This window comes from Budorcas taxicolor, chromosome 7, assembly GCF_023091745.1.
Source record: "Budorcas taxicolor isolate Tak-1 chromosome 7, Takin1.1, whole genome shotgun sequence".
NCBI classification, from domain to species: domain Eukaryota; kingdom Metazoa; phylum Chordata; class Mammalia; order Artiodactyla; family Bovidae; genus Budorcas; species Budorcas taxicolor.
In genome coordinates this window covers 50,025,093-50,051,755 of record NC_068916.1, presented here as the reverse complement: position 1 = coordinate 50,051,755, position 26,663 = coordinate 50,025,093, and the positions used below count along the sequence as shown (strand labels likewise).

Genomic DNA, 26,663 nt, shown 5'->3' with positions numbered 1-26,663 from the left:
GATGGCTGGATGGCGTCACGGACTCGATGGACGTGAGTCTGAGTGAACTCCGGGAGATGGTGATGGACAGGGAGGCCTGGCGTGCTGCGATTCCTGGGGTTGCAAAGAGTCGGACATGACTGAGCAACTGAACTGAACTGACTGAACCTCCCTGGAAATTGGGAACAGAATTTGGAGCATACTGTTGGGGCCATGATGCCCTAGCACTTCGATCTATAAGAGGAAGCAGAGGAGAAAGGCTGTGTTGAGGATGGTTTATTTTGCATTTAGTCTTTTCTGGCATTTTGGCTTCATGAGTCCCCTCTTTTCATTGTAGACAGGGACTGTTATGTATGTTCCTTGTAAGTGGAGGTGCTTCAGAAATGTCAAGTGATCACCCAAGACAGCTGAGGGAGGAGATAGAAAAGTAGTAGCTAAGACAAGTTGGCTGAGGCTAGGGCAGAGGCAGAGATGTTTGTGAATTAGATGCCCAGGAAAAGAAATGAAGAAGGGAAGAAAGCAGAAGCCAGGAAAGGATTTGAATTAATCTGGAACTGAATCGGAGCCCAGTTTAGAGAAGTCTGATCTGGAATACTCAGGGAAAGAGCAGTGGAGAGGGATTTCTGTCTAAGAATGAGGAAGGACGGAGAGTAGTTAGCTTGTGATACTGAGGAAAAGGGGACACTGGGAGGAATGGCTTAATTTTTTTCTGTACCACCCATGTACCTACGTATCTCTCCTTTTTGGCGCTTGTCATACTATCTGGGAATTATTTGTTCATGTGCTGTTTCTTCTCCGAGAAGATAGAGGGGGCTCAGACATCTCTGTATTTTAATTATCTAACACTGAGTCCATCACATAGCATGTGCTGCACAGGTAACTGATGAACATTCTTGAGGTGAAGGCCTGGGTGAGCCATCCATTAAGAACTGAAATGTAGTGGGTTCAGATGGGGCAGAAGGGACATGAGCATGTAACTGACTTCGTGGGGGGTGAGTGGGATAGAAGTGAAAAGTGAGATTGACACAGAATCGAAATCTTTCAAGAATTTACCAAATACTACTTCTGTGTCAAGTTATCTGGGCAGGTGGGCATAGTCCCTATCCTTCCAATGCTTAAGGCCTAGCAGTGGAGGAGGAAAACTGTATATGAAAAAGTGTAGTAGATGCAATGAAAAGAAAGTATGGGTGCTATACCAGGGCCTAATGGAGTCTAGTGAGGAGCGTCAGTGAAGGGCTCCTGGATGAAATGTCTTTGAGAGTGAGTAGCAAGCCTTTAAGGTGAGCAGGAATTTGCCAGATAAAGAGGAGGGGGAATAGAACTCCAAGGAGACATGTGTGAAGGTCTGGAGGTAGGAGACAGGATGTCTTAGAGCACTGGGAAGAAAGTTCCATAAGGCCAGCTGTAGATAGGGTGAGGAAAGAGAGAAAATGAAGATGTTGATTGGGGCTTGATATGGTGGAAGGCCTGGGTATGGAATTTGGCCTTTTCCCTGAGAGCTCTGGAAAAACATTGAATGGTTTTAAGCGGGGGGGGGGGGGGTAGGATCAAATTCATTCTCTGGCTGTAGAATAATCCATCTAACGTTTAATCAAGGTGTATACTTGTAATTTGCTGATCTTTTATCCTGTGACACTGCAGCAAAGTCTGTCCGTTTTCTCTTAATCACTGAGTGCAAGAGCCTGAAGAGAGTGTGGCCTGCCTCAGACCTGAGTTCCTGGTGTTTGAACCCGAAGCCCAGGCTGTGTGGCTGAGCATGTGGTGTTCAGGACTGTAGCTCACACCTTTTCTGCAGCTCCTTCCACCCTCACCTCAGTGCCCCTTTCACAGCAGCTTAAAATTCCTCAGTCATTGTACCTTCCTCAGCTTTGTGCTTTCTACAAATTGAAAAATTTTATGACAATGTCAAATCAATGGGAAAAGTTTTGAAAAGTCGGATTGAGAAATAAAGACCTCTTTCCTTTTTCTCCCTGCAAGGGGATTTGAAAAATATAGAAATTCTAAGTTATATGTTAAGTATCCTTGGGGTTTCGTTTCCTTTCCTTTTGAAAAATTTTTTACATTAACCAAAAATCCGACAGAGATGCTTGTGGGAAGATAATTCCTTTTGGCTGGAGCTTAAGCTCCACATTGTGAGCTTTTTAATTTTCTTTTTTCAGCGGTGAGTTGAGACCCAACTGTGCAGTCACTAGAGCTCATCATGGTCCTGTTGCTGGGCGAGGTTATCTCTGTGAATCTGTATGTTTCCCCCTTGTACCTACCTAATGAAAGCCAAATTAAATCAATTTTTAATCAATGAGATGAATGACGGGTTTTCTTTAGAAAAGAAACCATAAGGCCCCAAAGTACTGGAAACAATAAAAAGTGAAGTTTTTGTTTGTGTGTGCGCCGTTAGGCATGACTTTAATATCAGACAAATGGGAAGTGCTGTTAAGGTAGTATTGGAAATATGCTGTCTCAGGGAGGTGAGGGAGAGTGCTGTTCTCTCTGCCCTCTTTTCATAGTTTGTGCAGCCTGTATGTGCCCAGCAGCTTGCACAGGTATCTAGTACATTGAGATCCCAGGGACACCTGAAGGACTGGAGGGATGGTTTTGAGCAGGACCATCTTTCTGTCTTGTTGCCACCTCCCTCCAGCCTCTCAGTCTACGTATTTGTTCATTGCTTCATTCGTTTATTCAATATACATTTATTCCTTCTGGGCTTTTGTGTGGGCCACTGGTAAGGAATGGGATGAAGGGACGTTCCCAGTGAATTGAGGCTAAGAGCCATGGCTAGATGTCCCCTTCTTCTTCATTGCATTTTATCCCTTTTTTGGGGATATTGTTTTCTAAGCTACTCTCAGCACCAACATCGTCCTCCTGAAAGTTGCTTTCTTCTACCTGCTTTGGTGGAAGGAAATGGCTTCTTTTAGAGCAGATGGAGTAGGTATGAAGACTCTTTAGCTCAGTGGCTATCCCCATTTGTAAGTCTCCATGGGCTATGCGGGGTGGGGCTGTGAGGGGGCAAGTTTGCTTTGCCTGGCATTTGATTCCCATAATCATTGGTTTGGCTTTGGTCTCTGGAGTCCCAAGGCTTTGATACCTCTAGAGGACACTAGGCACCAAACCTTCTCTGCAGCACATATTCCAGTTTGCTGTTGTTATTGAATGGGTTCCCTGAGTGATGCTCTTTATCTGAGGGAGAAAGTGGCTTTTATTGAGTGCCTTTCAGAGGGGTTCAGAAGACTGGATTTGGGTTATTCCAGAAACCCTGGGCTGAGAAAAGTAACTGATTCATTAAAGCTTTTCACCTTCTGCTTCTTCATTGTGCTCATCACCTGAGAGGTGGTGGTTGTGGGTGGTGTTAGTAGTTTGGACAGGTGAACTTGAAGGAAAATAGATAAAATAGTTGGTAGTTAATGATGGGTGGGGGCAGACAGGAAGTGGGGTAAGGAGAGGGAGGTGTTGAGGCCTTCTGGGTTTCTGGCTTGTGCAGTTAAAGCTAGGCATTTCTAGAGGAGGATCAGTATAGTATCTCTGGGCATGTTGAATGTGAAAAATACAGAGGAGAATAGAGCAAGGCATATCCTTGGGGAGAGTGTGCCTAGATTCTCAGGCTGATTTCCTGTTCAAATTACCCACTTGGGTTTTGGGCCACTGTAGTGAGGGATAATACAGCCTAAGTCCAAATATTGTTTACAAACTAACCCCTTCTATTAAGAGATGTTGAAAATTTTCGAGAACTAACAAACACTGAACCACAAGGCAAAGGAGTGAGCTTATAAGCAGATTTCATAAACAGTGGTGACCTCCTATCTTCTTTTTCCTCTCTCTAGTCTCCCTTTCACCATGGGGCAGTTCTGAAAAGGAGAGAGATTCCAGAGGGTTGCTTAGACAACCTAAGCTATGTGTTTGAAACCCATCTGACAAAGTGGGTGTTTATCACGTGGCCACTCCTCTGTAAATCCTTTTCCTCCAGCATTGTTGAAATAAATACCTGTTCTGAGTTTTAGGCCTCCAGGCCTTCAAAAAAGCTGTCTTGCCTCTGTTTGGGATGCTTTTCTCATTGTCTTTGGTTGGTTAATTCCTTTTCCTGTTTCAGGAAGTCCTCTCTGATACCGATTTCCTGAGGGAGATGCCTGTGCTTTCCTGCAGCCAGAGCCTTCTAGCTGGCACCTTCAGGGCTCTTTCAACCCAGTGCTTACTATATCTGCTGATTTACTTATCTACTTCCATTGCCCATCTCGAGGCTCCTGGACAGCAGGACCCCCTTTTACTTAGTCTTTGTATTCTCAGCATCTGGCACATGTCTGGGATGTAGCAGGTCTCAATAAATATGTGCTGAGGGGTGAATAATCTGCTAGTTGGATGTGTTGGAGGTGGTGGCAATTGGATATATGTTCCCTAGTATGTGGTAAGGGTTTATTCATCCTTCACAGTGAAAACGTTTTTGATTTTTTGGTAGCTCTTCTGTATGGGAAGGTGAGCAAGGTCTTTGCAGAAATATGTTTCTGGATTAGTGTGGCTGTTGAGTGCTTACCTGGGGTTGAAATGATTTTGGCGTGGATGTGAAGCTACAGGTAGTAAGTGAATGGTTTGTCTGGGCTGTGTGGGTGTAGAGCTCTTGTGTTTTTCCAGTTGCTTTCCACGTTTTCATGAGCTGCCACCCAAACATCCAATTTCTCTGAAGCCAGGGCTTGTACCTGGTTGTTGATGGGAGTGGTTGCCTTTCAGATAAGAGATTGTAGTATCAGCCAGTCTTCGTCTACAGTGTTTTCTGTTGGCATTACCAGGGGCTGTGGTGGCTGTTTTAAGGAGAGCTGCCACAAGAGGAATCCCTGGGCAGTGAGAGACTGAACAGAGATAGAGTAATTGGAAAGAATTACCTCCTACTTTGTGTCAGACCAGGTCCTTTAGGCAAGATAGGAGTAGCAAAGGTGCTGGCTGACAGAAATAAAAATGTAATACCAACTGAGAGGTAAAAGGGTAGTTTTGTAAGGAAACTAGAAAGAACTGGGGTCCCTGCTCTAACGGTGAGGCAAGCAAGGGCCACTCAGCATCTGACACACCCTTGGTACTCTGGAGATGATTCTGTCTTACTCATGACCCAGTTGGTTTGGGTTCAGAGCATCTGCTGCCCAAAATGTGGGTTCCAAATGCTTACTGATCCTTAGCTGAATGTGCTCCACTTGGAGGCCAGTTGTGAGATTGATTGTTTCTAGGGTATGTTTACCTGGGCAGGTAGCTGGCATGTTATCCCCTTTCAGCAGATCTGGTGCTCTGAGAAGACTAGCTGGCAAGCCGTCCTCATGGAGCCTACTGTGGCAGGAGAGACTTCCTGCGGTCCCACTGGCATCACAAGCTCGCTCATTGGAACCTAGAGTCTCTTTGCAGGCTCCAGTCTGAGATTCTGCTGTTGGTTGAGCTGTACCCCTGTCAGTTGCAGGCTGATGACTCCTGACAGGCTGGGATGTGATTGGTGGCATCTTGCAGGGCCCTCTGACCCTACTTGCTGTCATGAATCCTGTTGTATCCCCCTTGTACACTTGCTTCAGCATCTCATGATATACCACTCTTAAGAACAGATAGCAGATGGGAAAATAGTCTTTCTTGGGTTTATTCCCTGGTGGCTCAGACAGTAAAGAATCTGCCTGCAGCGAGAAACCCAGGTTCAGTCCCTGAAGAAGGGAATGGCAACCCACTCCAGTGTTCTTGCCTGGAGAATCCCGTGGACAGAGGAGCCTGGTGGACTATAGCTGTGGGGTTGCAAAGAGTCAGACAGGACTGAGCGACTTGCACTTTTTTCACTTTAAATAATGATAATACATTAAAAAAATTGTAGCCTGGTTTGGCAGTTTTCCTGGCTCAGGATATGTTTGTTATGTTCTCATTGCCCCATGGAGACCAGCAGAGCTGTGAAGAGAAACCAGTTCATTAGGAGACTCTAGAAGAAAACTGGGCTCTCCTGGCACTTCCTCAGGGATTTGGGCCCTTCCCCTTCCACAGTCTGCCGGGGCCAGGGCCTGGGAACTGCTCCCCAAGGTGTGCTCTGTGCCAGTGTCCAAGGAACTTAAGGAATATAATTAAGCAACTAATAGACGTGGGGATGTTTAAAGTGTGATTTTGTTGACATTAAGCATAGTTATTTAAATATCAGTTAATTAGTGCTTTTTAATATTGCTTCTTGAACTCAAGTTTGGTTATTGCAGTTGACATAGATACTTGACAAACCCAAGTCACTGTGGAGGCGTGGGGCACAGTTGAACATGGACTTGGAGGAGAGGAAGAGAGAACACATAATTAACAGCTGTTGAAATAATTCAGCTGTTTCTCTTGCTGATTGCTCTCCTCCTCTGTACTGCTGATGCAGTGAATTTTTAATGGGGTGGGCTCTTGCTGTGCCAGTCAGGGTTAGGATGAGGCCTTTTTGATTGTTGGAAGTAAGCTATAAGATTGGGAGGAACACTTTACATTTGAAACTAATGCCATATTTCCCCTTAATCCCAGCACAAGATTTGAGCTTTGGGGTATGCTTTGGTATGAGGGCTGCAACTTGTGTGAAAGCAGGAGCTGAAACTATGGACATTATTGACTGGGTAACGAGGTTATGTCGGGAGATGAGAGTCTTGGGCTAAGGTTCAGCTTACAGAACTGCAGGTAAACTGAGGTGCCCATAGACAGAGAAGATGTCTCTTTGGAGTGGTCAGTGAGCCCTCAGAAGGCCTCCTTGCCTGAAAAATCTGCTCTGCATGCCTTCTGAAGTGTCACTGTTGTGGATTATGGTGTTTATCTGCTCACCTGGTCATGTCTCCACCCACCCATTCTTTATTTATTTATCAGCCATACTTTTGTTGAGAGTCTACTGTGTCCTAGACCCTGCACTAGCTAAGATGGAACAGTGGATAAGGAAGGAGTCTTTCCCCTCAGGGAGTTCATATTTACAATGCAGTTTGCCATTTTAACCATGTTTTCAAGATTCATCCGTGTTGCAGCATGTATCAGAACTTCATTCATTTTTATGACTGAATAATATTTCACTCTATGTGTATACCACATTAAAAATCTATTTTAAAAAGTTTATTCATCTGTTGGCACTTAGGTTATTTCCATATTTTGGCTGTTGTGAACATTCACATGCTAGTGTCTGTCTGCGCTGCTCTTTCCGTTACTTGGATGTATACCTGGGGTGGCATGGTGAGTTTATACTTAGCTTCTGAAGAATTGTCAGACTTCTCCATAGTGACCGCATCATTCACATTTTCCACGTCTTTGCCGATACTTATTATTTTCATTAAAAAAAATTGTCCTAATAGGTATCAAGTGACATCTCACTGTAACTTTGATTTGCATTTCCACAATGACCTCTGATACTGAGCAACATTTCCTGTGCTTATTGGCAATTCGTATGTTGTCTTTGGAGAAATATCTATTCAAGTTCTTTGCCCATTTTTAAATTGGGTTGCATGTCTTGTTGAGTTGTAGTAGTTGTTTATGTATTCTAGATGTTAAACCCTTATTAGATATGTGATTTCCCAATATTTTCTCTCATTCTGTGGGTTATCTTTTCATTCTCTTGCTAAGGAGAGGCACAAAAGTTTTTAAATTTTTTTAAAAATTATTTTTTTAATTGAGGTATAGTTGATAATGTGTTAATTTCTACTGTACAGCAAAGTGATACACTTGTACCTATATTATTTTATATTCTTTCCTGTTATGGTATATTTTGGGATATTAAATATCATTTCCTGTGCTCTACAGTAGGACTTTGTTTATTAAAGTTTAAAAATTTTGATGAAGTTCAGTTTATTTATTTTTATCACCTGTGGTTTATGTCCTATTTAAGCACCTGTTGCTTGATCCAAGGTCAAGCACTTTGGCCTCTACATTTTCTTCCAAGAATGTTATAGTTTTATCTGTTACATTTAGGTCTTTGATCCATTTTTGGTGAATGGCACCCTTGTTAAAAATCAATTGATGTAATGATGTAAGAGTGTATGTTTATCCTTATATCAATATAAGATTATATGTTTATGTGATTTTCATGCAGTTTTGATTATTGTAACTTTATGGTAGGTTTTAAAATCAGGATGTGTGAATCTTCCAGCTTTATTGTTCTTCTAGATTATTTTGAGTAGAATACCTTGATTTATTTTTATTTTTGGTTTGGCTGCATGGTATGTGAAATGTCTTAACCACTAGACTGCCAGGGAAGTCCCTGGGTAGGGTATCTTGAAATTCCATGTGAATTTTAGAATTATTAGTTTTTTCGTTTCTGCAAAAAATGCTTGTGGATTTTCAAAGACTATGTTAAATCTGTATCTTGACAGAATATGTTGAATCTGTATAATACTTTGGGTAGTATTGTCATCTTAATAAAATTAAGTCTTTCAGCTCATGAACCCAGAACATCTCTATAAATATAGACCTTTTATTTAGGTCTTCTTTAATTTCTTTTAGGTCTTTTTATTTCTGTTGTAGTATAAGTCTTTTGCTTTGGTTAAATCTTTCTCCTTTGATTAAATTTATTCCTAAGTATTTTATTCTTTTTGATGTTATTTCAAATGGAATTATTTTCTTAATTTCCTTTTTGGATTGTTAGTAGCTAGTGTTTAGAAATACAACTGATTTAAGTTTTGATTTTGTACCTGTGGAATTTATTAGCTCTAATAATTTTTGTTTGTAGATTCTTCTAGATTTTCTTTGTATAAGATAAAGTCACCTGTAAATAGATAGTCTTGCTTCTTCCTGTCTAATATGGATACCTTTGTTTCTTTTTCTTGCCTAATTGCTTTGGCTAGAACTTCCAGTAGTATGTTGAACCTCAGTGACAAAAGCAGACATCCTTGTGTTATTCCTGATCTTGATCTTAGAGGAAAAACTTTTAGTCTTTCATCACTCACTGAGTATGATGTTAGCTGTTGGTTCTTCGTATATAACCTTAGTTATGTTAAGGAAGTTCTCTTCTATCCCTGGTTTATTGTTTTTATCATGAAAGGATGTTCAATTTTGTCAGATGCCTTCTTTGTGTCAATTGAGATGATTATGTGATCTTTTTTCCTTCACTCCACCACTGTAATTTACTAAATGGATTAATTTTCATGTGATAAACCACCCTTTATTCCTAGGATGAATCCCACTTAATCATGTTGTATAATCATTTTGAAATGCAGGGGAATTTGCCTTGCTAGTATTTTGTTGAAGATTTTCCATGTATGTTCATAAGGATATTGGTTCTTATAGTGTCCTTGTTTTGCTTTGGTGTCAGTGTAGTTCTGGTCGTATAGAATGGATTAAGAAGTGTTCCCTTTTCTTCTATTTTTGGAAATTTAGAAGAATTGGCATCTGCTACCCTTCTGAATAGGCATATTTCTGGGTAATAACGCCATGGGCTTTGTGACATGGGGGTACCAATTTGGAGCTCTGGCATCCTTTTTTTTTGGTGGGGGGCTCTGCACCTTCATCTTGGCCCCCTGTCTGGGGAGCCAATTATACTGGTGAGGAAGACTGGAAGTTGTCTTGTTTTTTAAAAAAAAAATGGTGAACTTGAGAGTTGGATTTTTAAGACTGCAGTTATTTCCTTGTGCTCTTTCTTTCCTTAATTGGTGGATGGTCTTGCTGAACAAGAACAAGACCTCTGTGATCCCAGTCAACAGAACAAATTAGTAGATAAAGGAACAGTTTCTGTGTTGAAAATAGCATATTTTCTAAGTATGTCTAGCATTTTAGGAAGAAAGATTTCATTGAAAATAGCTTCCCATAATTCTGACTTCATATCTGACCACAGAGATGGCTATAGGTACTTTTTTCAGAGTTCTGGTACATCATACACATGTGCCATTATGTTCTGCTTCACTCAGCAGTTGTTGTTCAGTTGCTCAGACATGTCTGACTGTTTGCGACCCCATGGACAGCAGCACGCCAGGCTTCCCTGTCCTTCACCATTGAGATGGTGAAGGACAAACTCTCTCAAACTCGTATTCATTGAGTTGGTGGTGCCATCCAACCATCTTATCCTCTGTAGTCCCCTTCTCCTTCTGCCTTCAGTCTTTCCCAGCATCAGGGTCTTTTCTGATGAGTTGATTCTTCACATCATGTGGCCAAAGTATTGAGGCTTCAGCATCAGTCCTTCCAATGAATATTCAGGGTTGATTTCCTTTAGGATTGACTGGTTTGATCTCCTTGCAGTCCAAGGGACTCTCATGAGTCTTCTCCAGTACCACAGTTCAAAAGCAACACTCAGCAGTATTTTATGCATTTTGTTTTCACTATAGTGCATATTTTCACTGACATTGTTTTCCATTGTGTATTCCACATGACTCCTTTTTAGATTATTGATGTTATTCAACTAACAGATAAATTTTGAGTGTCTGGCACAGTGCTAGGCAATGAGGATCCAGCAGTGGTTTCGGTGGACAATGGTCCCTACCCTTGTGCAGCTTTCAGTCAGATGGGTGGTAATTGTTATAGGCTCATGAAATGAAATTTCACTGACCATGTAACACAGCCTTGGAGAGGATGAGGAGGTTATGTAGTCTCTAGCCCTGGCTCCTTTTCCTGCCTTCTAAAAAGCAAGTGAGACCTTGTCAAGGCAGTGGCAGTTCTGCTTGTGACAAGGGATCTCAGTGAAGCCCAGGATGGGGAGCCCTGGGACCATGGCAGAGTCAGCTCCGAAATGGGACTGCCGCAGCAGGGAGAACTGCTGTTTCCTAGGCAATACTCTGCTTAATATTTTTAGTGCGTGGTCACGGCAGAACTAAATGTGGTTTCTGATCCCAAATTGGTAATAAATGTAGACATATTTAGAGTCAGAAACAATGCGTTTTAAATCCTCTGCTCCTTAATTGTCTTGCCAAGTGCTGAGTTTAGGTTTCTTTGTTTCTTGGCTACCTACCCAGCCTCCCACCATCTCTCAGAGAAGGCACCCAGATTTTCTCTGGGTGTTTGGTGGGATTGTGAAAGCTGTGAGTTATGGCTCCCTGAGCTGTGTTGAGAAGCATCTGATTTCTGTGTTTCTCCCCACATATGTAGTAAATGTATACATTTTAAAACTCATCCTCCTTTCAAGTTTTTAAGAATCTGGGATTATGAATAGTCTTGGACTCTCAGGCATGTTAAAAATAAAATATGATGTTTCAGTTGCTGACTTACTGGAAGCTATAGTCAGGGCCAGTGTGGTAGCAGCAAGTTCAGTGCTTGGTGACCCGTCCTGGTGCTGCCGCTAAGTATTTCTGTAAGTAAATGCTGTTTTCTTGGGGTTCCTCAGTTAGTTTAAGGATCACCCTAATTGTTGCCTTTCTCATCATTTCAGAGTTGTAATTTGTGTCTCCAGTTGTCCGTAACAGTATCTGTTTTTTCATGGCATATTCCTTAAGAGGGCTTTCTTCTTGTACTGTCTGAGACTCAGATGTGGAAAACCATGCAAGTCATTGATTGTGAGCAAGACAGAAAGTACCTGAGGACAGTGATGGTATCTTTTGTATATTCTGTTATACAGTAAGGTTCCCAGTGTGCTCAGGGGACCTGAGGTGCAAGGGACCTGTTTCTAGAGTGTGAATACTGAATGCTTATAATCCAAAGTGTCAGAGTGGCTGACACAGAATAAAGGTTACTGTTCATACTGATTCGCAGATAGTCCATTTGTAACTGTGGACTAGAAGTCATACCCTCCTTCCTGTCATAGTCCCACAGTGAGGCCCTAACCTTTGCTGGAATTTGGAGACAGCAGGCAAAGGAAAGATGAACTCTGATACCTCCCCAGCCCCAGCCTGTGGTGTGTAGATGAGAGTGTGAAGTCTCTGGTATTCTTGAGGAGCAGGCTATAAAGAAAGCCCATCATGCTTACTGTTAGCAGATACTAGTTTAAAAGGAGAGGGAAGGAGGTGGCCTTTACTCCCTGGAGAGCAGCTGGCCCTGTCTGGCATGGTCCAAGCAGTCTGTCTGCTGAATTTGCCCATGTTGCTCCTGCCCTCTTTTCCCTTAGAGACAGGAGAGCAGCAGCAGGAAGACAGGCCCGAGTCACCGGGAAGCTGGGCTCTGAAGTGGCTGTTCTTAGTCAGCTCTTCAGTGGGCACTGATGCAGAGCCAGCCAATACTGCTTGAAGCTTTCAATGGAAATGCCTCTGTAGCTGCTAGAGTGTAGTCCAGGTGTGTGGGAAGATTTGCAGCTCAGGGAAGTTGGTTCTAAGGAGAGACTTGTTGTCAGAATACATTTCTGTATGGGGGTGCAGTCTCACAGTTTTTGTTTATCCTGCCCGTTTCTCTAACAGTAGTGGTTAGTGAGAGCTACAGGCTTCTCAGGCTCTTGGTTTGTGTCAAGCATTGTGCTGTATGCTTCCTATCATCACATCATCTCATTTAATGCTAATAGCCATCCTACAGAATAGTTAGTTAAGTTCCTTTTTAGAAGCAGGAATTGAAACTTGGAGAGAGAGGTTAAGGAACTAGTCCAAAGTCCCACAACCAATTGGGGAGACCTGAGTGGAAATTCAGAGCCCACATTCTTTTCGTTACATCAGAGTGAAGATGGAGTTGAGTAGAGCTTCTGGTAACCTTGGCTGCTGTCATCAGAAACAGGTTCATCATTCCTAGGATCTCACAGTGGGTCAGGGAACAAGTAGAAGGAGTAGATCTCCTTTCCCACAGCCTGCTAGATAGAAACTTGCAGGTTAGGGCCTAGTAGAAAGCACACTCACCCTGGCCGGGGTATTTCTCTACTTTGCCTTGTTGCTTGGTGGTGTGCTTAGGCAAGCCCCACTCACCTTTTTGGTCTTTCTTTTCTTCATCTGCTGTATGAAATAATTCTGTCCTATGTATGCCATGTGTGGAAATAGGATCAAAGACTAGTGGTGAGTTTGGATAGCATGTGGGCCAACTTTTACGCAGTAGAGGTCTCTCCTCACCTCTGCTGAGTTTGTTCCAGGCAGTTGAGTGTGTATGAGGGGAGTGCTTAGTGCTAGACTGTAAGGGAGATTGAAGTGAAGTGAAGTCGCTCAGTCGTGTCCGACTCTTTGCGACCCCATGGACTGTAGCCTACCAAGCTCCTCTGTTCATGGGATTTTCCAGGCAATAATAGTGAAGTGGATTGCCATTTCCTTCTCCAGGGGATCTTCCAGACCCAGGGATCTCCTGCATTGTAGACAGACGCTTTACCATCTGAGGCACCAGGGGAGTCCTTAAGGGAGAGCAAGAGTGCTTTTGCTTCTTGGACAGCTGGGGAGCCCAAGTTATGGGAGGTTATGAGGTCAAGTCATACAGGGTGACAGTGAACTGGTTGCAGGCTGAGTCAAAGGCTTTCTTCTTCTTGAGTGTCTGTGCCTCTCCTGTGGGCTGTGCTGTGCCAAGGACATTCATTAATTAACATGTGTGTACGTGTGTGTGTGTGTGTATGATGTGCAGAAATACAGACTTGGTAGCAGTGGTCTCTCCACAGTAGGCTCATTAAAAAAAAAATTTCTCTGCCAACACAAAATGTGTGCTTTTGTATTCACACTGTTGTAGAACAAATGAATGGCTGATTTCATCTACCACTGGCAAAGCAGCATGGTCTGAAAAGAGCACGGGTTCTGGGGTCAAACTGGCTTTGAATCATGACTGTACTACTCTCTGGCTGTGTGCATTTGGGCAAATTGTTTAACATCTCTGAATTTTAGCCCCATCATGGGCAGAATCATATTAGAGCCCCATCATAGGATTGTGGTGAAGAATAAATGAGCTTAGAACTTTGCTTGGAGCATAGAAAGTACTTTATAAATACTGGCTATAATGAGAATTTATTTTCCTCTGGGCTGCCCAAATACTGCATTTGAATACTGGAGGATTGGGTGTCACTGGGGTATTGCTCTTTATCCTTCAATCCAAGTGCTGTAATTAGGATTATTACAGCTCTACAGAGTGTAAGGACTAAGGCTTCTGAGTGATCTGAGAGCTCAGAGAAGGTGGAGTTATGTCTGATGGGAGTTTGTTCTTGAAGAGTTTGTCTCCCTTCCTCCTCTCTCCACTGGTGTGACTATGCTCATCACTATCCTAAGGATGTGTGTGTTTGGGGGAAGCTCTACACCATCTTGGGAACCTGTTGTATAGCATCAGAGAATCTCTCTATAGGACCGTTGGGGCTAGTATTTTCTCTGTTATCATTGTGACTCTAGGAAAAATGTTGAAAAAACTGGATTTGAAGAAGTGGCCCCAAATCTCCAAAAATCATTGGACCTACTCACCCTTTCCAAATGTACTACCCTCATGCCTCTAGTTCTGTTTTAGAAGGGCCCTCTGGCTGTCTCATTGCCAAATCCAGTGGCTTTTCTCATCCCTGTTCTGACTGACCTCTTGATTTTGTTGCCCAAAACTTGATTTTCTCAGGATTCTCTCCTCTTTTGATCTGTATACTTCTGCACTATTATTAATGTTTTTCATCTTGTCCCCTGGATTGTTCTTCTTTCTTTTCCTAACCTCCAGTCATGGCTGGAAAACTCTTCTTGGCCCATTATTCCTTTCTCTGTAAGTTTTCTCCCTAGTAGAAGGACTCTTCTTATTGCTTTGATTGTCACTTCCGGATGATGCCACCAAAATTCTTTTCTTGCTCTAGTCCTGTCTACCTTTTTGTCTTCAACAGGCGTGAAGTTGCCAGAGCCTTCCTGGATGCAACGACAAGCCCATGCCTAAAGGCATTGAACTCTGGTTATTCTGTGTGTAGATATCGATTGTTAGCAGGCCAAATGAAGACTGAATCTTAAGCTTTCTTCTAGCATTAGATTCTTTGAAGGCTGGGGCTGAATAGGATAGGTCTGGAGAGGGCCGGGCTGGGCTCCATTTTATTCAGTCACTCTACTTGTCACTTGATATCTTTTTGATGGAGCCACTATCTTTTGTCTATGGGATTGCATTTTTTTGCTAATATGCTTAGCTACCTTAGAAAATCTTTTTCAATTGAAATAGTGTTGATTTACTATGTTGTTTCAATTTCACATATACAGCAAAGTGATTCAGTTATACATATCTATCTATCCGTTTTCAGATTCCTTTTCATTACGGATTGTTACAAGATATTCAGGCCTTCCCTAGTGACTCAGATGGTAAAGAATCTGCCTGCAGGAGTGCAGGAGACCCAGGTTTGATCCCTGTATTGGGAAGATCCCCTGGGGAAGGGCATGGCAACCCTCACCAGTATTCTTGCCTGGAGAATCCCCACGAAGAGAGGAGCCTGGCAGGCTATAGTCCATAGGATTGCACAGAGTCGGACATGACTGCAGTGACTTAGCACACACAAGATACTGTGTTTCCCTGTACTGTATGGTAGGGACTTGTTGGTTATCTATTTTATATGTAGTAGCAGCTTAGCTACCTTCTTGAAGATCTGTTCTCTTCAAGTAGGGTAGGGATGGGCTTGGTCATGTCCCCCTCATTTTGGAGTACAGAGTATTGAGAAGGGGTTAGGAATGCCCCTTCCTATTTCATCCCATCCTGTGTTGTCTTCCTTCCAGAGCTGCAGTCCCAGCTGGGCCTGTGGAGCCCTTCTTGGCTCCATGTGCTCGCTGGCAGGGCCAACACCTATTTCTGTGTTGCTGCTGGAAAGGCTTCACTAGGTCTCTCCGTTGCCGGCTTTACAAGTGGATTTTGGCCTTGTAACTCTTCTCTGGTCAGGCAGAGGCTTAGGTCCACTGTGAACTTTTTACCCTCCAGTAGCTTCATCTAGTCACTTTCCTTTTAGGGTGCCTTGGATTTTATTGGGAGCAGTCCCCGTTTGCTAGGCCTTAGGCATGACTTTAGTATTTGGGGCACACACTGTTGCCATTTTACAAAGGGTCAGTGGCTTAAGGATGTTTCAAGTCCAGCTTGCTACAAGTTATGGTTTAGACTGGGGTTAGAAGCCACATTTCTTTTGCAGTTCAAAAGCTGTTTTCATTTAATTGCTATCTACCTCCTGACTTTCTGCTTAATTTATGTCTTAGGGGAAAAGGCTGTTTGCCTGACCTCTTCAAACTTACTTCTCTTGTCCTTCAAATTATTCTTGGAAAATCCATTCTTTCCCTAAGCCTTTGCACGTTGTTCTCCCTTGTCAGGGCTGTCCTTTCAGTGTTCTCTCTGCATTGTTTCTTCAGCTTCATATTTGTTTTCCTAAATTAGGTGGTGAGCTTCTGTTTGTGGAGAGGTGATTGTGTGTGTATGTGCATGTATGAGTTTGTGTAGCACACAAATAGTAATGAATGTGTTTGTGGGAAGAGTTCATCCTCTTCCAGTTTGTAAAGCAGAAGACTGTTTTATAGCTGTTCCTGCAAATGCAAGTTTTACATGATGGTGGCCTGGCTCTCTGGGCAGTAATATGCTGGGAAAAGCACTCAGTAGGCTAGGTCTGCCTCAGCGCTCAGCAGAAAATTGGCTTGAGTCTCGCCATTTTTAGCTGTAGGGCTCCTCCTTTGAACATCTGTTTCCTTTACCTTCCTGAGAGTAGATACCCAACAAAAGGCCTTGGTCCTAAATTTTGAGACCTAGGGTCAGCTAGAGGGTTTGTCGACCCAGCAGGAGGCAGGAGCTCTGGAGAGTGTTTCTAGGGTGCCTGACCAGGCTCTGGCTGCCTGTGGGTCCAGGGGCAAGTCCTCATCCCCAGTCTAATGATGGTGTGATAACTAGGTGCCAGGTGCTGTCCCACGTACTTCCCATGCATTGTTTTGTTTATTCTTGTCTAATATTGTTTGAATATTTATTATGCCCATTTTATAGGCAAAGAAGTCTGTGTCCAGGATCACATAGTTAGAAATTGGCAGAGCCAAGACTTGGCTTTATATGTGTCTGACTCTAAATTCATGTACTTACACTTTCAACCTAATGTTTTAAATCTCTTTGCTTTAATTTCCTTCTAGTAAGATGGAAGTATAAATCTTGTCCTTTCACTTTCTCACGATCTGGGGAAACAAATACATGGACAGTACGCTATAGATTAAGAACCTGAGTGTTTTATATGATGGAGTTCCTAGCGTTACCAGGCAGGCTGCTGAGGTGGCTCTCCCTGCCAAGAACACTTGTGACGTTTACCGTTGCTCCCTGTGCTTTGGCCCTGCAACTGGAGAGCAGCCAGCGTCCATGGGGCCTACCAGCCACGTCAGAAGTTTTCAGAGGTCCAGCAGTTTCACTCCTTCTTTTCTTGGCTTCCTGCCATCCAGCATGGCATTCTTTTGTTTTCGTTCCTTGAGAGAAGGTAAAAGTTATGGGAAGATGTCATGCTTATGTAGGGCCCAGTCCCCTCCCCAGTCCTGTATGAATTGAGAGGAGAACGTGAAGCACCAGGGAGTCGTGGGCTATTGAGTCCCAGGGCCTCCTCCCACCTATGCCCTCAGCAGCTACTCTGGGCAGCAGTAAGTTGGCTATACAGATTGCTGAGAGCATCCAAGCTCTATTTAAGTAGAAGTACAGACTACAAATGGTCAGTTTTGATAGAAAAATGAACATCTAAAGTACCCTATTATCTCTTTTGTCCCAAAGCCCAAGGATACTTAAGGAAAGAGTTACTGGCAGAACACTGAAATACTTTCCTGTTTGTTGGACTGAATTGACAGTATTTAAAGTCAGAAGAAGGCCTTAAATGTAAAGATGGAGTTCTGTCTTCTTTTGAGAGCCAGGGATGATGGGAAGGTTTGTTATGCAGGGTGTATAGGAGCAGGTGATGAGGCGAACCCAGGGTTAGTGGGTGGCAAGTGACTTGGGAAGGGTACTAACTTCAGGGCAGTTGTGCCACACTGTGCCTCAGTGGGATTCTGTGACTTTGGCTTTAGTTATATCATGGCCTGAGGTTTTCTGCTGCTGCTGCCACTGCCTAGGTTCCTGCTTGTGATGGTGGAACCAAACTGTGGGCTACTTCTCCTCTCCTTTCTCTCGCCTCCGTGTAAAGCAGGGACAACTTGCCTACTTGCTCTCCAGTTGCCACTTCTTAAATAAGGACAAAGGCCAGGTGGACACAGTTGGGGGCCAGGCCTTATAAGAGGACAGAAGATACCATTACCCATGTCTGCATGCTGCAGAGTTTGCAGTTGTTTCTGGGTGCCCTTGCAAAGCCTGGGAAACTGTCTCACCCCTTTCTCCCAGACTCACTGCTCCTAGGCCTTCCCAGGCCTTCCCCCCGCCCCACCATGTTCTCTCTCTCTCCAACTCATGGAAAAATATATGGAGGCAATGAATAGGTCAGTTGTGCAGTCCACATGGAATTATTGTGGGAGAGATGTAGGATCCCTTTGGAAGTCAATCTGTTATCCTTGGTATTGGCAGAAAATGCTTCTGAGGTGTTAGTGTGCGTGGAGGTGGTAGGGAGCCCTGTGGGAGCTGCCATTTCTCTTGTACCTGCCGCCCCCCACTCCCACTCCAGGAGGTGGGGAAGCTGTTGTTTGTACATCAGATGCTGCAGCCTCTTCTTTCTCAGTCCCTTCTGGGCCTTCTCCTGCTCATTTGTCTTTTTTGCCCTTGGTTTCATTCTCATTTATCTCTTCCTCCTCATTTTTTCCCCAGCGTCAGTTCCAAGTGTGTAACCCTAGCTGTAAGAAGGGAGCATGTAATTCTCTCTGTGTGTATATGCATATACACATGAATAGTCTCATGTAGCGGAAGGGAAGTCTTTTGGGATAAACCTTTTCTGTCTTAATGTATGTTGTCCTGCTAGTGCTGGGAGCCCACTGCTTCCATTTTTTTTTCCTCTTTTCTCCACAGCCAAGGATGTAGAAATAAAAAAGGTATGGGACATTATAGGAAGCTTCAGGACTGTGTCCCCTTGGGACCCATCTTCCTTGGACCTTTCTAGACTTCTCATTCTTGATTGCCTTTGCCCATTGTTCATCCTCACTGAGCCTTGCACCCATCTCCCCTGCACACCTAGGCATGGCCAGGCACCTGTCCAGAACCAATGCCGTGCTGTGAACTCACTCCGTGTCTTTCAGTGTGATTGGTGCCCTAGGGAGCCAGGTTGCTGGGGAAAGCTCATGTGGCATTCAGCCATTCCATTTTGTCTACAAAAAAAAAGGGGAGAAACTGGCAGAAAGCAAACGCTTTTGCTGCTGGGTGAGTTTAGCAGCTATTTTTAGCTCCTAAGCCTTTGCTTTTCCATTTGGCTGTGCTTTTTTAGCACAGTGTCAGTCCAGCAGGGCTGTTTTCCTTCATGGCTCCAGATGTCCTTAGGGAAAGTTTCTGTCTGCCCCTGAGAAGGTGTGGGCTGGGTGCGGGGTAATAACTTCTGATTGTGGGTTTAGGCAGAGCCTTGGGCTCCACTGCAGTCTTATCACAGGACCAGTTTATTCAGGTGGAACATGGAGCGTGGCAGGAATAGGAAAGAGAAAAGGTAAAATACCATACTCTCTAGAGGTGTTTCCCCTAGAATTAATTCATTTAGGAGTTTATTGAGTAAACTGCCTAATGAGGTGTATTGGGGCTGAGTGATCAACATGCAAACCTTTTATAAGGGTCTTGGACTGATACTGACAGGTTCTGAAGTTCTCTAAGTTTTTTTTTTTTTTTCCCCCAAAGTTGTTTATTTGGCTGCCCCAGGTTCTGGTTGCGGCATGCGAGATCATTTAGTTGCAGCATACAGGCTCTTTAGTTGTGGCTTGTGAGCTGTTAGCTGTGGCATGTAGGGATCGAGCTGCCTGACAAGGGGTTGAACCTGCGCCCCCTGCATTGGGAGTGTGGAGTCTTAGCCACTGGACCACCAGGGAAGTCCCTCTAAGGTTTTTTTTTTTTAAGTTTATTATTATTATTTTTTCTTTCTGCCTTTCTTTCTGGGGTCATTTGCCTGTTTGGGTTAAGTTCTTTGACTTCCTCTCTAGTTTACTGACCAAATTTTTTCGCTACTCCAATTTGCCTCTTCTTGATATTTCACTTAAGTAGAACCATACAATATCTATTCTTTTGTGTCTAGTTCATTCCATTTAGCATATTTTTAAGGTTCATTCATGTTGAAGCATGTATCAGAATTTCATCTTTTATGACTGAATAATGTTCCATTGTATGTACCACATTTGAAAAAAAATCTGTTGAATTCCTAGGTTATTTCTACTTTTTTGGCTCTTGTGAATAATGATATTATCAACATTGATATGGAGGTACCTGTATGAGTCAATGTTTTTGGAACTTTTAGGTGGAGTATGTACCTGGGGTGGAATTGCTGGATTGCATATATAGTCGATCTATATTTAACTTTTTGAGGAATTGCCACACTGTGCCACAGCACCTGTACCATTTCACATTCCCACCAGCATTGTACTAGGATTTTAGTTTCTCCACATCCTCATTAACGTTTGTTACTCTCTCTTTTTCAAAAATAAACTTTAGCCATAATGGCGGATATAAAATGGTTCAGTGTTTCATTGTGACTTTGATTTGCATTTCCTTAGTGATTAATGATGAGAATCCTTTCATGTCCCTATTGGCCTGTGTATATCTTCTTTGGAGAAATGTCTATTCAAGTTTTTTGCCCATTTAAATTTTTGTTGTTGAGTTATAGCTGTTATTTGTATATTTTGGATACTAAATCATTATAAGATAGAAGACTTACAAATATTTTTCTAATTTTTTGGGTTGTCTTTTCACCTTCCTTATAATGTCATTTGAGGCACAAAATTGAAACTTTTAATTTTGAAAGAGTTCTGTTTGTTTTTTCACTTATCATCTGTGCTTTGGTTATTATATTTAAGAAACTATTGCCAAATCTGAGGTTATGAAGATTTTCCCTATGTTTTCCTTAGAATTTTATCTCTTAATACATTTTGAGTTAATTTTTATACATGATACAAGGGAAGAGTCTACTTCATTCTTTTGCATGTGGATATCCAATTGTTCCAGGACAGTTTGTTAGAGAGACTGTCCCTTCCCTATTGAATTGTCTAGATAACATTGTTGAAAATCAACTTATTGTATATGTAATTATTTCTGGGCTCAGTTCTGTTCCATTGGTCTGTATATCTGTCCTTACACCTATACAACAGTGTTTTTTTGTTTTTCCCACAGTGTTTTAATCACTGTAGCTTTGTAGCAAGTTTTGAATTCAGGAGATGTGAGTCCTCCAACTTTGTTCTTCTTTTTCAGTATTGGGATTTTTTTTTTTTTTTGGCAGAGGTTGGGGGGAGCATACATTATGCTAATAGGACCTTAAATTCCCCAACCAAGGATTGAACAGTGAAAGTGCCAAGTCCTAACCACTGGACTGTGAGCAAACTCCTCACCATCAGGATTTTGATAGGGATTTCATTGAATCTGAATATTGCTCTGGGTCGTACTGTTGTCTTAATGATATTAAACCTCCAATCTGTGAACATGGGATATCTTTTTATCCTTGTATTATTTAAAGTTTAACAGCCATGAGGGTCTGCACTTTGGTTTGTTTGATTGTCTGAAAAGTGATGTAAAAGTCTTTATGACTTGGGAATATTGAATTTTGCTGTTTTAGGGGATGCTGATGGTATCTGCCTTCAGGTATAACAGTAGATATGGTTTAGAAGTGAATGGTTAACCATTAGCGACTATAGCCGTTTAGGGATTATATAGCCTGTAACTATTTAGGGACTTGCTTGGTAGTCCAGTGCCCAAGACTCTGCACTTCTAATGGAGGGGTCAGGGTTCGATCCCTGGTCAGGGAACTGGAGCCCACATGCCGCAATGAAGATCTAATATCCTGCATGCTGCAACTAAGACCAGGCAGTCAAATAAATACAAATTTTTTTTTTCAAATTTTTATTTTTACTTTATTTTACTTTACAATACTGTATTGGTTTAAAAAGTGAATGGTTATAAAGGCTCCTGTGAACTTGGGCCCGTGTCGGTTCACACACAGATCATTTGGTTAGTTTCCTTCTTTCCTCACCATGGCCAGTACCACCCTGTGCAACCTAATAACCTGGATAATGAAGAAGGAAGGGACAGGGCTATTATATTAGGTTGGAACAAACGTAATTGAGTTTTTGCATTGTTGAAATTTGCCATTTGATATTGGAATACCTTCTTAATATGGTTATTATACATCATTTTAATGCACATTTCTCTCTCTTTTTTTTTTTTACTAATTACTTATTCCTGCTGTTTATTTTATGTTTAATTGGACTATGGAAATGATATTAGACAAAAAGTAAGTTTGCGTGTTTTTCTTATACGAGTTCAAAATGAATTGTAAAGCAGCAGAGACAACTCACAACGTTAACAATGCATTTGGCCCAGGAACTGCTAATGAACGTACAGTGCAGTGGTGGTTCAAGAAGCTTTGTAAAGGAGACTAGAACCTTGAAGATGGGGAGCATAGTGGATGACCATTGAAAGTTGACAGTGACCAACTGAGAGCAATCATCAGTGCTGATCCTCTTAAAACTTACATGAGAAGTTGCTGAAGAACTCAACGTTGACCATTCTATGGTGATTTCACATTTGAAGCAAATTGGAGAGGTGAAAAAGCTTGATAAGTGGGTGCCTCATGAACTGACTGAAGGTAAATCATCGTTTTGAAGTGTCGTCTTCTCTTATTCTGTGCAACAATGCACCATTTCTCAATCAGATTGTGACTTGTGACAAAAAATGGATTTTATACAACAATCAGCTCAGTGGTTGGACTGAGAAGAAGCTCCAAAGCACTTCCCAAAGCCAAACTTGCACCACAAAAAGGTCCTGGTTACTGTTTGGTGGTCTGCTGCCATCTGATCCACTACAGCTTTCTGAATCCTGGTGAAACCGTTACATTTGAGAAGTATGCTCAGCAATTCGATGAGATGCACCGAAAACTGCAATGCTTACAGCTGGCGTTAGTCAACAGAAAGGGTCCAGTTCTTCATGATAATGCCTGATTGCACGTTGTACAACCAACGCTTCAAAAGTGAATGAGTTGGACTATGAAGTTTTGCCTCATCTTCCATATTCACCTGACCTCTCGCCAACCAACTCCTAGTTTAAGCATTTCGACAACTTTTTGCAGGGAAAACGCTTCCACAACCAGCAGGAGGCAGAAAATACTTTTCAAGAGTTTGTCGAATCCCAAAGCATGGATTTTTACACTACAGGAATAAACCAGCTTATTTCTCATTGGCAAAAATGTGTTGATTGTAATGGTACCTATTTTGATTAATAAAGATATGTTTGAGCCTACTTATAATGATTTAAAATTCACTATCTGAAACTGCAGTTACTTTTGCATCAACCTGAATAGCTTGTGCAAAGGTCCTGGATGACTACAGTTTCAGCCAAGGCCTCTCTCCTCCTATGGGGGAATGGAGGGTTACTTTAGGTTGTTCTACATCTGGGGTAGGAGACCTGTGATACCTCTATTCCGGAAATGTCTGACATCATCTGAAATGTTTGACATCTGTGAAAAAAGTGGCATCATGGGAATCACTGTGTTGGGGCAGGTGGGGAGGGGTGTCGGGCACCAGCTTCCTATTGACCTTCTGTCTTCTGTGTTTACATTCCTCAGGCCTCTAACTATGCCTCACCAGGGCCTGCTCCTTTTTAGGATGGCTCCTCTGTGCATGCTGCTCAGCATGCTGATGGTCTCCTGCTTCAACTTCTGCCTCTGTCATAAGAACTCAGTAAGTATTTTCACACAAGTAGAGGGATCTTTGGGATCCAAGAAAGTCTCCATGCTACCAGGGCTGCTGTGGGAGTTTCTTTCTTTCTTTTATTTATTTTTTTTTACTTTACAATATTGTATTGGTTTTGCCATACATTGACATGAATCCGCCATGAGAGTTTCTTATAGGAATGTGACCAGTGCTGGGTCACGGAATGTGTGCGCTTCTTCCCCTATCCCTTAGTCCTCTGGCCTCTGTTTAAAGCTTACAGCACATTTTCTCTTTGGGGAAAAGATGGTGATGATGATAATGATGTAATAACTGACGATGATAATGATAAGCTTATCATATACCAAGCATTATCAGTTCAGTTACTCAGTCATGTCCAACTCTTTGCAACCCCATGGACTGCAGCACGCCAGGCTTCCCTGTCCATCACCAACTCCTGGAGCTTGCTCAGTCTCATGTCTGTTAGTTGGTGATGCCATCCAACCGTCTCATCTTCTGTGTTCCCTTCTCCGCCTGCTTCAGTCTTCCCCAGGCTCAGGGTCCTTTCCAATGAGTCAGTTCTTCGCATCAGGTGGCCAAAGTATTGGAGCTTCAACATCAATCCTTCCAGTGAATATTCAGGACTGATTTCCTTTAGGATTGAGTGATTTGATCTCCTTGCAGTCCAAGGGACTCTCAAGAGTCTTCTCCAACACCACAGTTCAAAAGCATCATTCCTTCAACACTCAGGCTTCCTTATGGTCCAGCTTGCACATCCATACATGTCTACTGAAAAAACCTTTGACTATACAAACCTTTGTTGGTAAAGTAATATCTCTTCTTTTTAATATGCTGTCTAGGTTTGTCATAGCTTTTCTTCCAAGGAGCAAGTGTCTTTTAATTTCATGGATGCAGTGACCATCTGCAGTGATTTTGGAGCCCAAGAAAATAAGCTCTGTTACTGTTTCCATCGTTTCCCCATCTGTTTGCCATGAAGTGTTGGGACTGGATGTCATTATCTTCGTTTTTTGAACGTTGAATTTTAAGCCAGCTTTTTCACTCTCTTTTACTTTCATCAAGAGTTCTGCCATAATGGTGGTGTCATCTGTATATCTGAGGTTATTGATATTTTTCCTGGCAATCTTGATTCCAGCTTGTGCTTCATCCAGCCTGGCATGTCTCATGATGTATTCTGCATATAAGTTAAATAAGCGGGGTGACAGTATACAGCCTTGACGTACCTTTCCCGATTTGGAACCAGTCTGTTCCATGTCCAGTTGTGTTGCTTCTTGACCTGCATACAGATTTCTCAGGAGGCAGGTCAGGTGGTCTGGTATTCCCATCTCTTTCAGAATTTTCCACAAGTTTGTTGTGATCCACACAGTCAAAGGCTTTAGCGTAGTCAGGGGAGCAGATGTTTTTCTGGGACTCTCTTGCTTTTTCTGTGATCCAACCAAGCATTGTATTGTGTGCTTTTATATGTATTCTTACTTAATCCCATCAAATGTCAAATAGACAACTGAAGTTATTATCCTCATTTTGAGGAGGAGGAGGACTAAGAGATGCTAAGTAACTTGGCCAACATTATAAAGCTAGTTTGTGGCAGAGCTGAGAAGGTCAGGATTTTCCCCAAGGACTGGGTTACTTGTGTGGTGAGTATCAAGACTGCTTCTTCCTCTACTCCCCTCTTCCATTTCTGTGTCCTCTTTCCCTCTGTACTTTTTTGCATGTTCTTTATAGTCTCCATTTCATTAACCCAGACTTCATTACCGAGGGTTTCTGTCATTGACAAAGGCAGGGGCAGAATGCCTGAGAAGGCCCTGAGCTTGGTCTGGCTGCAGGGTGTCCTGGCCCCATTTCCCTGGCCTGCCCCAGCAACAGCCTGTCCTTGACCAGCTCCCAGTGCCCTCTCTTTCCTCTTCTTTGAGATGCCCTGACTGTCAACTCTGACAGTTTTACCCTCCCCTGGCCACCTTCCCCAACCCCAGGGGTCCTACTTAAATGTTGGTTAAAGTGCTGGAGGCTTTGGAACTGGAGGGCCTTGAAGTGCAAATGGCAATTGTGATGAATTTAATAGCAATTCAGCTCAGCTAAGGTTCACCTCTGGCTCATGGCAAACTTCCACCTTCCCTCTGAAGTCATTTGTTTTCTCTCTGCTTTCTCCCTACTTTGTGGAGCAGGAGAGAATGTACAGTTAGGAGTCACGAATCCTTTTGAGCTTTTAATGTTCTTTGACTAAGATCTTGTTGCTGTCATTTTTCTGGTCTCCTCTTCAAGGACAGTAAGACTGGAATCCCATTGGCTCCAGAGGGTGGGACTGGCCACAGCATGAGGTTGGGGCTGGCTCTGACATAGCTGGCCCAGAAAAGCACCCAAGTTTCCTGAGGGATTAGGGCTGTGTCCCCTTTAGCCCGTAGCTCTTTAGGATCTGGGTACTCCCTGTCATGAGCTTTAGCAGATGCACAATTAACAAGAGCGTGCTGATGAATTTACTTAAGGACTGTGTGTTAGTAAGTCCCTTTTGGATAATAGTTCAACCAAATAGATGAGCTTTCAGAGCCATAATTATTCTGGCCCATTTATATTAGCTCTATTGAGCCTAGTCTCAGAAAAATGTTAATACTGACTTTCATCAGCAGAAGCTGCTTTTATCCTTATGTCTGTTCCTAAGCTGTATCCATTTGTCATAATCTTTCATCATGTGCTTAGTACAAGTAGGAATTGAAGCATCTTTTCTCTCATACCATAAAAATTGCTGCCCTGATGGCATTTAAAATCCAAATTATGCAGCCAGCCACCTTCACAACAGTGAAAATGGGTGGTGGGAAGATGGGAGTGGTCATGATTCTTTGTTCAGAGCCTGGAGTCCAGACAAATGCTCCTAGTGACCTGGAATTGTTCTTCCCCAAGGGCATTTGTTACAGGTTAATGGCCACCCAGCAAAGGTTGGCTGTGTGTATCAGGATATGATCTGGAGCCATCCTCCTTTCCTGTCTCCTGCTGTGGCGCCTCTCTGGGGCGTCACTTCTAAGGAGCAGTGTGAATGCTAAAGGGATGTATTGTGTGGTATACTCACCTTCAAGAGACAGTAGAAGATCAGTGGGATAGTGGAACCCAGTATAAAGAAGCACAGAGACTTAGTAAGCTCTTTTTTGCCTCCCACTTTGGCAGTTTGACCATTTCTGAGCTTTGTTTCTTCAT

General features: G+C 42.8%; 1 protein-coding gene across 5 annotated transcripts in view; it reads left to right on the top strand.

Moving 5' to 3' along the window:
- SIL1 (SIL1 nucleotide exchange factor) overlaps positions 1-26,663 on the top strand; it is a 250,181-nt gene that overhangs the window by 39,701 nt on the left and 183,817 nt on the right. For all 5 annotated transcript variants that reach the window (XM_052642451.1, XM_052642452.1, XM_052642450.1 and 2 more), the window contains exon 2: positions 23,378-23,492. In XM_052642451.1, coding sequence (XP_052498411.1) covers positions 23,388-23,492 — 105 coding nt within the window. In that variant the 5' untranslated portion in view covers positions 23,378-23,387. The remainder of the gene's footprint in view (positions 1-23,377; positions 23,493-26,663) is intronic.